Source organism: Lutjanus erythropterus, chromosome 15 (genome assembly GCF_056507025.1).
Source record: "Lutjanus erythropterus isolate fLutEry1 chromosome 15, fLutEry1.hap2, whole genome shotgun sequence".
NCBI lineage: Eukaryota > Metazoa > Chordata > Actinopteri > Lutjaniformes > Lutjanidae > Lutjanus > Lutjanus erythropterus.
In genome coordinates this window covers 38,067,108-38,078,586 of record NC_139331.1, presented here as the reverse complement: position 1 = coordinate 38,078,586, position 11,479 = coordinate 38,067,108, and the positions used below count along the sequence as shown (strand labels likewise).

Here is an 11,479-nt window from a genome sequence, read left to right as displayed (position 1 = left end):
AATATAGTTAACACTCAAACAGTTATCTCGTCTGGTGTATCATAAAATAATTTGACTTATACACAAAAATTATTAGTAAACTAATCTAATAATATCATTATTTATTTAACATTATTATATATAACATTATTTAACATTATTCAAATATTGAGATACAGCAGGTTAATATGACTTGTTTTTTCAAAGTTATAACTGCCCCTAAATATAGTTACAAATGCCCTGGGGCAATTATAACACTTAGACTTCTTGCATTAACTTTAATATTAGTATTTCCCTTATCAGTGAAAATATATCAATGTTATTAATTATTTATAAAGGGAAATATGTTACTAAATGTTTATTTTATTCACACTCTTGTAAAATAAAAATCCATTATTTATCCTTCCAGTGTAAAAAAAAGTAATGTAAATACATTATTATCATATATATATATATATATATATATATATATATATATATATATATATATATATGTATATATATATATATATAGATATAGATAGATAGATAGATATTTGTCTTTTGCTCCTTTTGTAGTTTTATGTTTTTATATCTGTTCAGAAAGAACCTGTGGGTGTAAATATCAGTCGGTGTTTCTGCTGCAAGTTTCAAACAGAGCCGTGAAAATACAGAAAACAACAACAACATAAAACCCATCGATAAGAAAACAAAACGATCTCAGCTGTATGCGATGCTCTTATTATGAAGGCCAGCTGATTTCCGGTCTGAGTGCCGGCAGTTTGATGGATCTTCAGCTGATCGACCTGCTGCAGCATCGAACACATCTTCAATATTAGTGTCAATAATAACATTTATATTAGTATCAATACAATTCTATAAATATTATTTGACAATTATTCACAATGTCATATTTTATTATTATTATTTTTCATATTTCATATTTTCAGCTGGAGTCACGTGATCTGACGGCCGTCACCTCGTGGGGTGACTCCTCGGTTTGGGATGACGTCATCTCAGTGTTGACAGGGAATCAGTGAAAATGATAAAATTAAACATCTTATTATTACTATAATATTATTAACACTGTAACTACCATAATAATAAACATAATAATTTCAGCTGCTGTAATATTTTCTATAGTGTTGTAGTTTAGAACAGGTTTGAAGTATTTGTACTTGTTTCTATTTTGAGTTACTACATTTATAATAAATAAATAAATAATTAAATAATAATAATAATTATAATAATAATAATAATAATAATAATAATAATAATAATAATAATAATAATCCACAGGTCCACTTAACGACTGTTCACATGTTAATGATCAATACAAATGATCCAATAATGTGATCATAAGTGACTGACAGCATAAAGATCATCATCAGACAGAGAGACAGAGAGAGAGAGAGAGAGAGAGAGAGAGAGCATTAACACAGTTTTACTCTCGTGTGACTTTAACATTTCAGTTAAACTCATTGGACACATTTAGATGTTTTTCTTAAAATTTCATATTTTTTTGTGTATTTTTGTTTCATTTACAACATGTTTCCCAGCTGTTCCTCCGTGTTCTGTGTGCAGTGCATTGTGGGAGAATAACGTCCATCAAAAGTCAGTCTGATGTCAGACAGTCTGAAGTTTTACATTCAGTGGAACAACAACAACAACGAGAGCAGAGGGCTGCAGTACGGAGCTCATGATGGTTATCAGCTGTCTTTATTGATCCGGACTTTCGTCTTCAGACTCTCGGCTCGCTCACATAAAAGAGGCGTTTGTTCTTCCTCATGAAATGAAGCGATCGAGCGTCTTACTGAAGTCAAAATCATCAAGTTGTTATAATTATGAACTGTGGAAAATATACAAATACATCACGACAAAAAGCAGGAGAAGAAGAATGATGTGAGAAAATGACTGATGGACTAAATGTGGTCTTAATGCTGCCGTTTATTCTAACATGAAAACATTAAACAATAAAAGTCCATCCAGCAGATTTAAACATGATGAAGTCTGTCTGACTCTGTCCTCTGATGACAGAGACGAGGACATCACTGAAGTTTTTCACCAAACCAACGGAAAATGAGTGGAACTGATTTAAGATTGTCTGTGATCAATGATGATCAATTTTCTAATCAGTGATCTGAGCTGCAAAATCACAGACAAAACAGAAAACAGTAAAAAGTCTTCAAAGTGTCTGTAGTTGCTTCATCATTATTTTACTGTGTGGATTATAAACCATGTCAATTTAAAGTGTCAATATGATCTGGAGCAAACGGGGAAAATGACTCTGCATCACCAAACAGAGGTTACCATGACAACGTGATGCTGCTGTTACATTATGTTTCATGTTTACATTTTATGGATTCGTTCGGTGATAATATGAACATACAGCTCAGTAATTTTTCATTGTTAACTTCCTCCCTCAGTTTAAAAACTATATCGCTCATAAACAACCTTGTTAGAACAATAATTAGTTAAAGAACGGTGATTTTTACAGACGATTTAATCATAAACTCTGAACATAACCTGCTGCTGACCAGGTGATGAGTTTAGCATCAGTTACCATGGTGATCATGACTCTGAACATCCTGGATTAGACTCAACATGTCTCACCTCGTAGTTTCACCTCTGAAGACGTGTGACTGTGATCAGACTGAAAAACTTTATAAAACTTTACAGAGTGAGATGAAAACATTCAACCAGTCTGAACAAACACTCAGTGAGAGTTTCTGACAGCAAGACACTTTCACAATAAAAGTATCTACAGACACATCATAAACATCTGTGCATTGTGACATCATCAAACGTAGCCAGATGTCTCATCTCAAGATAACAAGATCAGATAAAATGAGTCTTATTTTCACACAGTCAGCTGATGATCAGTTGCAGGCTTTTAATTTGAAAAACATGGATGAAAGCTGTCCATCCGGGCACTTTGCTCCTGAGTCATGCCCCGCCCCTTTTTGCGTGAAAACAACGTGCTCTAAATATAAATTGCGGTGTGTTTTCCAGTTTAATCACAGGCTGGGCTGCACCAACAAGGAGTCATTTTTAAACCTGATTAAATCCTGGTTTAACTTTAAATTAAGCTGCACCAAACTTTAAAACTAGCTTAAAATTACAAAAGAAGAACACCATGAACATTTTTCAGTTTCTGAAGGAGGACGCAGCAGAAAAAGTTTGACAACCACTGGCTTATGTAAATATTTTGCACAGGGGACAACGTTAAAGACATGAAGAGGTTTATACTAACAGGACAGGCTTTTATTTCTCATCTTTCTGTCCCTGCAGGTTCAGTCCTGTCGCCATGGAGACGAGTCCTGCTCCGGCCATCTGGAACCACAGAAGAAGACATTAGCAGGAAACAAAAGAAGAAATTCTCATCAGTAATAATTTCAAAGATAAATTCAAACTAAGTGCCCTGAATTCTGTCTGTCAGGTTGTGTACCTCCCCACAGCAGGCTCCACCAATCAGGTGGTAAAAGTCAGTCACATGATTCAGAGATCAGAGAAGAAGGAAGGCGATGAGACATGAACAGTGAGTGATGGACAGACAGCCATCAGTAAAAAAGCAGAAAACCGAGTCAAAGTAAAGACGAATCACTGCTGACCGCAGGGCAGAGTCAGCGACAGCCTGAGAGGCAGAACTCAGGGCGTGAGGACACAGGACACAAGGATCACCTCAGTGGGACACACATCCTCTCTTAGTTTTGTGGTTGGATCCTCCGTCTGCACCTGCAGGTCAAACACACGCTCTGATTGGCTGGTCTCAATGTGCACAGAATCCTCCACAGTAACAGTGCTTTTATTTTGAAAGTCCCTCGTTAGAGTCTGCAGCTCAGAGAGGAAACAGTGAAACTGCCCTGCTGTGTTTAACACTGAAAATTCACCTCAGATCAGCTTTAGAAAACACTCTGGATCAGTGACATCACTGCAGAGCGCTCAGTTTATTGGCCAGTCCCTCCAGGATTCACAGCAGCTTTTCTAAAATATTACAATACAGATTTCAATGTTTTTAGGCTTTTTGGAGTGAAAACTGTAAAAGAACGTTTAGTTTTTTGTATGATTCATTAAAATCAAAATCAACTTGTTCCAGGGAGAAGAAGACGGCAGCCTGTTCTGCGAGTTCCCAACGTAACGTCAACAAAAAGGCCAACGAGGACAAACATTTTAACAAAACCTGCTTCATTTGCAGATGAAGGACGTCACATGGTCGTGTCCAAACTCAGTCAAAACACGAAATGATAGAAATATAAAAGTGCATGAAGCGTCGTTAATGTCAATGACACTGACCAGTGTTGTTCTTTTCAGTACCAGCAACAAAATAAAATCATATAAATAAAAAATAAATGAATAATAAAACTCTTTTCTTAAAAAGTTTTAGAAAATGTTGATCAGTGTCTCGTCGTACTGAAATGTATTTTTTGTCCTCAGATCAAAGACGTTCACATTTCAGAAGCTGAAATCTGAGATTTTTTTTTTTTTTAAATGACTCAAACCAATTCATAAATCATCAAAATAGTTGGAGATTAATTCTATAATTGATTACTAATCAGTGAATTGTTTGAATGGATCATTTAAAGTTTGATTGAAAATAAAATTGTTTTTGTTGTATTTTTACAGTGTAAACATCGTGTCATTAGCGCCCTCTGCTGGTGGAGACATCAGAACACAGATCAGCTGATTATTGGCTGATATATTGATCCTACTGCTGCGTTCTGTCTTATTGATCAGAAACGTTGTCTTATTGATCAGAAACTGATCCAGGATCAGTTGGTCTGTAAGAACCAACAGATCCAAGGTAAGACGCTACCTGCTGGACTGGTCCTGGACTTCTTCACTGGTTGGTCTGGAACGGGATGTGAATCTGGACCCTGGCTGTGATCAATCGATGTGATCTCTTCAAACTCAGAGTCCTCCATCCTCCTGTCCCTGGACTCCAGTTCAGGACCAGACTCACAGACCTGGACTGTGCTCTGGTCCTCCTCAGTGTCCCCGGCAGGATAGGTGGAGGGTTCAGATGAGCCACCGTTGGTCTCAGCTGAGCCTGGGTCTGGTCTGGTTTCAGCAGGTGGATTTGCAGCCTTCTCTGATTGGCCAGAAACAGACGAATCAGGTTCGTCCACAGCCAGTGACCTCTGAATGACCCCGGGATGATCTGATGACATCATACACAGAGTCAAAGATGGACACATCCACTACAGTCCACCTCAGTCCATCTCAGTCCACCTCAGTCCACCTCAGTCCCCCACAGTCCACCTCAGTCCACCTCAGTCCTCCACAGTCCACCTCAGTCCCCCACAGTCCACCTCAGTCCACCTCAGTCCTCCACAGTCCACCTCAGTCCATCTCAGTCCACCTCAGTCCATCTCAGTCCACCTCAGTCCACCTCAGTCCATCACAGTCCTCCTCAGTAGACCACAGTCCACCTCAGTCCTCCTCAGTGCACCTCAGTCCTTCTCAGTCCACCTCAGTCCTCCTCAGTCCATCTCAGTCCATCTCAGTCCACCTCAGTCCATCTCAGTCCACCACAGTCCTCCTCAGTCCACCTCAGTCCATCTCAGTCCACCACAGTCCATCTCAGTCCACCACAGTCCATCTCAGTCCACCTCAGTCGTCCTCAGTCCATCTCAGTCCACCTCAGTCCTCCTCAGTCCACCTCAGTCCTCCTCAGTCCTCAGTCCACCTCAGTCCACTTCAGTCCTCCTCAGTAGACCACAGTCCTCCTCAGTAGACCACAGTCCATCTCAGTCCTCCTCAGTCCTCCTCAGTAGACCTCAGTCCTCCTCAGTCCACCACAGTCCTCCTCAGTCCACCTCAGTCCTCCTCAGTCCACCTCAGTCCTCCCCAGTCCTCCTCAGTCCATCTCAGTCCTCCTCAGTCCACCTCAGTCCTCCACAGTCCTCCTCAGTCCACCTCAGTCCATCTCAGTCCTCCTCAGTCCACCTCAGTAGACCTCAGTCCACCTCAGTCCACCTCAGTCCTCCTCAGTCCTCCTCAGTAGACCTCAGTCCTCCTCAGTAGACCTCAGTCCTCCACAGTCCTCCTCAGTCCACTTCAGTCCACCTCAGTCCATCTCAGTCCTCCTCAGTCCTCCTCAGTCCACCTCAGTAGACCTCAGTCCTCCTCAGTCCTCCACAGTCCACCTCAGTCCACCTCAGTAGACCTCAGTCCTCCTCAGTCCTCCTCAGTCCTCCTCAGTCCACCTCAGTAGACCTCAGTCCTCCACAGTCCTCCTCAGTCCACCTCAGTAGACCTCAGTCCACCTCAGTCCATCTCAGTCCTCCTCAGTCCACCTCAGTCCTCCTCAGTCCATCTCAGTCCTCCTCAGTCCACCTCAGTCCTCCTCAGTCCACCTCAGTAGACCTCAGTCCACCTCAGTCCATCTCAGTCCTCCTCAGTCCTCCTCAGTCCACCTCAGTCCTCCTCAGTCCACCTCAGTCCTCCTCAGTCCACCTCAGTCCCCCACAGTCCACCTCAGTCCATCTTAGTCATCCTCAGTCCACCTCAGTCCCCCACAGTCCACCTCAGTCCACCTCAGTCCCCCACAGTCCCCCACAGTCCACCTCAGTCCCCCACAGTCCACCTCAGTCCACCTCAGTCCATCTCAGTCCACCTCAGTCCATCACAGTCCTCCTCAGTAGACCACAGTCCACCTCAGTCCTCCTCAGTCCACCTCAGTCCTCCTCAGTCCTCTTCAGTCCATCTCAGTCCACCTCAGTCCATCTCAGTCCACCACAGTCCTCCTCAGTCCTCCTCAGTCCACCTCAGTCCATCTCAGTCCACCACAGTCCTCCTCAGTCCACCACAGTCCTCCTCAGTCCATCTCAGTCCACCACAGTCCTCCTCAGTCCACCTCAGTCCATCTCAGTCCACCACAGTCCTCCTCAGTCCACCACAGTCCTCCTCAGTCCATCTCAGTCCACCTCAGTCCTCCTCAGTCCACTTCAGTCCTCCTCAGTCCACCACAGTCCTCCTCAGTAGACCTCAGTCCTCCTCAGTCCATCTCAGTCCACCTCAGTCCTCCTCAGTCCACCACAGTCCTCCTCAGTAGACCTCAGTCCTCCTCAGTCCATCTCAGTCCTCCTCAGTTCTCCTCAGTCCACCTCAGTCCACCTCAGTCCTCCTCAGTCCACCTCAGTCCTCCTCAGTCCACCTCAGTCCACCACAGTCCTCCACAGTCCTCCTCAGTAGACCTCAGTCCTCCTCAGTCCTCCTCAGTCCTCCTCAGTCCTCAGTCCACTTCAGTCCTCCTCAGTAGACCTCAGTCCTCCTCAGTAGACCTCAGTCCTCCACAGTCCTCCTCAGTCCTCCTCAGTAGACCTCAGTCCACCTTAGTAGACCTCAGTCCTCCTCAGTCCACCTCAGTCCTCCTCAGTCCACCTCAGTCCATCTCAGTCCTCCTCAGTCCACCTCAGTCCTCCTCAGTCCACCTCAGTCCTCCTCAGTCCACCTCAGTCCATCTCAGTCCTCCTCAGTCCACCTCAGTCCACCTCAGTCCACCTCAGTCCTCCTCAGTCCATCTCAGTCCTCCTCAGTCCACCTCAGTCCTCCTCAGTCCACCTCAGTCCATCTCAGTCCTCCTCAGTCCATCTCAGTCCTCCTCAGTCCACCTCAGTTGAACTTTTACTTTGTTCATGAGTTTTTTGTTTTGAGCTCAGTTTTCTTTCAGTTTGATCATTTCAGTTTAGTTTAAAGTTTAAAATGTTTAGTTTTAGTTTTTATTGTTTCAAAATATTTAACTTTATTTTTTATCATTTAAAAATAGTTTTTATTAGTTTAGATTTAGTTTATTATTATTGTTATAATAATATTGTGGTTGTTATTAAGTAGATGAAGGGACTAAAATGTTTGAGGTTTCGGTCCAGCACCGTGCTCACCGTGGACTCTGGTCTTCTTCAGGTTGTATCCCTTCCTGATCTCAGCCAGCAGGTTGTCGATGATGCAGCCTTCGTCCTGGTTGGACACGTCCCTCCTGACTGAGACAGAGAAGTTTCAATGAGACAATGTCATCACCACAGCAGGGTTTGTATTTCTTTAGTTAACCTGTGTGTCACCTGTACCTCAGAATCTGATCAGCTGTGACTCAGAACGTCTTCTGTACAAATTCTCAGGTATTTTACAGTTTGTCTTTTCAGAGAAACTAATAAAAACTTCAGACTGTGTTTATATGTGATGCACATTCAGTGCAGACCGTCAGTCATCAGCAGATCCAGAACAAGAATCTGTACCTCCTCTGGATTTAAGGTGGAAATTTAAGGTGGGATGTGTGAAATCACAGATTCTGCACTACAGACCCGACATGTCTCCCACTGAACATACTTTTGTGTAAATAAACAGTAGGATGACTCTGATGCACACGGAGACACGTAACCACGGTAACTAGGCCAACTATGAACTAATTTACAAAGTTTATTAGACCAAGCAAAGTAAAACCTTACTGACATTTAAACTGAAGCATTATTGACGAGCGCTGCCTTTGTTATGTTGTTGTTGTCATCACTGCTGCATTGCATTGTGGGATATATTTGCCTGCGTAGCATCCAGTGCTTCACTCTGTCATATTTATATTTGTAATGTACGCACGTCGCCTGCTGTTGGCATCGTCTTTAGATTTCAGACAAACTAAAGCTCTCACACACAGACGGACTCACTGATCTGGTTGGAGTCTCCTTTTCGTTTCCTCTCCTCCTCCTGCTGCTTCCTCCTCGCCTCCTGCTGCCAAAGACTCTCATTTTCCTGATCAACATCATCAACACCAACATCAATAATATCATTAACATATCAATAATATAATCAATAAACACAACTGGGTGACTTCAGAATATTTTAAACTGTTGCTGACCACACTGCCCTGTGATTGGCTGCTGACTACACTGCCCTGTGATTGGCTGCTGACCACACTGCCCTGTGATTGGCTGCTGACTACACTGCCCTGTGATTGGCTGCTGACCACACTGCCCTGTGATTGGCTGCTGACCACACTGCCCTGTGATTGGCTGCTGACCACACTGCCCTGTGATTGGCTGCTGACTACACTGCCCTGTGATTGGCTGCTGACCACACTGTCCTGTGATTGGCTGCTGACCACACTGCCCTGTGATTGGCTGCTGACCACACTGCCCTGTGATTGGCTGCTGACTACACTGCCCTGTGATTGGCTGCTGACCACACTGTCCTGTGATTGGCTGCTGACCACACTGTCCTGTGATTGGCTGCTGACCACACTGTCCTGTGATTGGCTGCTGACCACACTGCCCTGTGATTGGCTGCTGACCACCCTGCCCTGTGATTGGCTGCTGACCTTGAGGGCTCTGATGAACAGTCCCCTGAAGATCTTGATGGTGCTGAAGAGTTGACTGATGGAGAAGCTGCTGCTGTCTTCACACAGGTAGACAGACAGAGACGTCCTCTTGTCTTCCACCGAGGACAGCAGCTGCTGCAGCTGCTCACACACCTGCAGACTCTCCTGCAAACACACCACAGAAGAAGAAGAAGACAACCAGTGCAGGTTAACACACTCTGACAGAGACAAATGTCAATATGTCATTATTGTAAAGTGAACGCTCCAGCAGAGGGCGCCGTCTGGTCTGTAGCACCTGTATGGAGGACAGGTACTGCTCCTTCACGTCCTCAGATGAAGATGAAACCTTCCTCTCAGAGTTTTTCAGCTGTTTGATCAGAGTGTTGCTTTCAGACTGAATGGACTCCAGATCCAACCTGCACACACAAACACACTCCAGTCTGTCTGACCAACGACCACAGGAAGTTACACAAACTCTCTGACTCTTTGGTCCGTTTACCCAGCAGCCTTTTCACAGATCTCCAGGTCATCAGGAAGGTTCAGCAGGTCAGGATGGTTCTTCTCTGCCTCCTGTCAACACAGCAACAGAACTTTGATGAACATGTGACGTTCTCTTCGTTGCATGGAGACGCGTCGACTTTACTTGAGGTTCTTGAAGAGGCTTCTTGAGTCTCTAACAGTCTCACCAGGAGTTCCAGGTCTGTAACCTCGTGTGAGGTCATTAACACTTTGAGAGTCATTAGGTTCACCTGGGTCCAGGTGTAGACGGGTGTTAATCGGTCTGGGCGGTGATCTTAGGACTGTACTGTAGGTGTCTGATCGGTGGTGTCACTAATCACTGATCTGCTGACTGATGGTTTTTCCAGAATGACATTGGTGGCTTTTTTCTTTTTTGTGATTTTTGCTGTCATTGCAATGTGAGCGATGCTGCTGTCACCTGTGGAGGAGGAATAACAACAAGGGCGACTGCTATAGACAAGATAGATTCATTTTAAAGAGACGGCACGTCTTCTGAATATAATCCAACATCATAGATTGTTCGTGCTCCGCTCTTAAAACCACCGCATGACCAGGATGTTGGCACTTAAAATAATGTTAGATTGTGGCAGACACGTTGAGATTTGACCTCAGCTGAGTCGACTTCACTGTTCATCACAGGACAAAATAATAATATCATCATGATAATCAGTCAGTTTTTTATATAGAAATCTGGAGCTGTGAGTGTCAATGGTGCAACTTGTCCCCACCCCCATATATTAGCCACGCCCCCTCCATGTCTCATTCTGAGACATGGTCTGAATTGGTCCAATCATGTTTGATTAGTTGTCACAGAGTGTTGCGGTAGGCGTCACTAGACTTAGTCCCACCCCTTATACTTCACCCATGGAGGTCAGGTGACACACGTCAAACCAGCTGATCACAGCTACTGCACATTCACTCTTTTTTCTGTCTTTGCTGCAACCAGCCACCTGATCAATTTACTGGAATTTGAACTTGAATTTATTGAAGGAAAACCCCTTGAGATGTAGCATCTCATTTTCGAGGGGGTCCTATAAACACAAGTAGAGAAAAAGAAAAGAACATACAGACAAAAACAGCCTTACATAACAAACAAACACAACAAATACACAAACAAACATCTTCTCACCCCCCCAAAGCTAATGCACAAAAGAACTTAAATTAGATATCATGACCAGCAGCAATCAAATCAACAAATGAGGAATTTTCAGATACTAGAAATTAAAAACTCGAGCAGGTTGTTTTTAGAAGAGAATCTAACGAAGTCCTGAAGCAGCAGAAAGACGTAACAGACCTCAAAAACAGAGGAAGATTATTCCAATCAGACGGAGCTTTGTGTTGGAATGACCTACGTCCAACTTCCTTAAAAATACGGGGAACAAAGAAAAATGGATCCTGCATGTGTCTAAGTGGATGGAAGGAGTTGTATGGAATTAAAAACTGTTTCAAATGAGGTGGACCATCGAAGTGAACACATTTAAAAATAAATTGAAGCCAGTGAGATTGACTTCAAGATTTAGGCTGCAACCAATCCAGTGATTCATACATGGAACAATGATGGGTTCTAAATGGACACTTCAAAACAAATCTACATAAAGAATTAAACAGAACATTAAGACGTCTAAGATGAGTATCAGATGTGTTCTGGTAGACAATGTCAACATAATCAAAAATAGGTAATACTAATTGTGTGATTAT

General features: G+C 43.3%; 1 protein-coding gene across 2 annotated transcripts in view; it reads right to left on the bottom strand.

The window, feature by feature from the left end:
* Positions 1-3,146: 3,146 nt before the first annotated feature.
* The window catches only part of LOC146314927 (inverted formin-2-like), a 25,316-nt gene continuing 16,983 nt past the window's right edge, over positions 3,147-11,479 (bottom strand). The window contains exons 17-23 of one of the 2 annotated variants that reach the window (XM_084737434.1): positions 9,762-9,832; positions 9,558-9,678; positions 9,263-9,427; positions 8,613-8,697; positions 7,830-7,937; positions 4,772-5,116; positions 3,147-3,291 (exon numbers count right to left, since the gene is read on the bottom strand). In XM_084737434.1, the coding sequence (XP_084593560.1) occupies positions 3,230-3,291; positions 4,772-5,116; positions 7,830-7,937; positions 8,613-8,697; positions 9,263-9,427; positions 9,558-9,678; positions 9,762-9,832 (957 nt within the window). In that variant the 3' untranslated portion in view covers positions 3,147-3,229. The remainder of the gene's footprint in view (positions 3,292-4,771; positions 5,117-7,829; positions 7,938-8,612; positions 8,698-9,262; positions 9,428-9,557; positions 9,679-9,761; positions 9,833-11,479) is intronic. The other variant, XM_084737433.1, reaches the window with a different exon arrangement.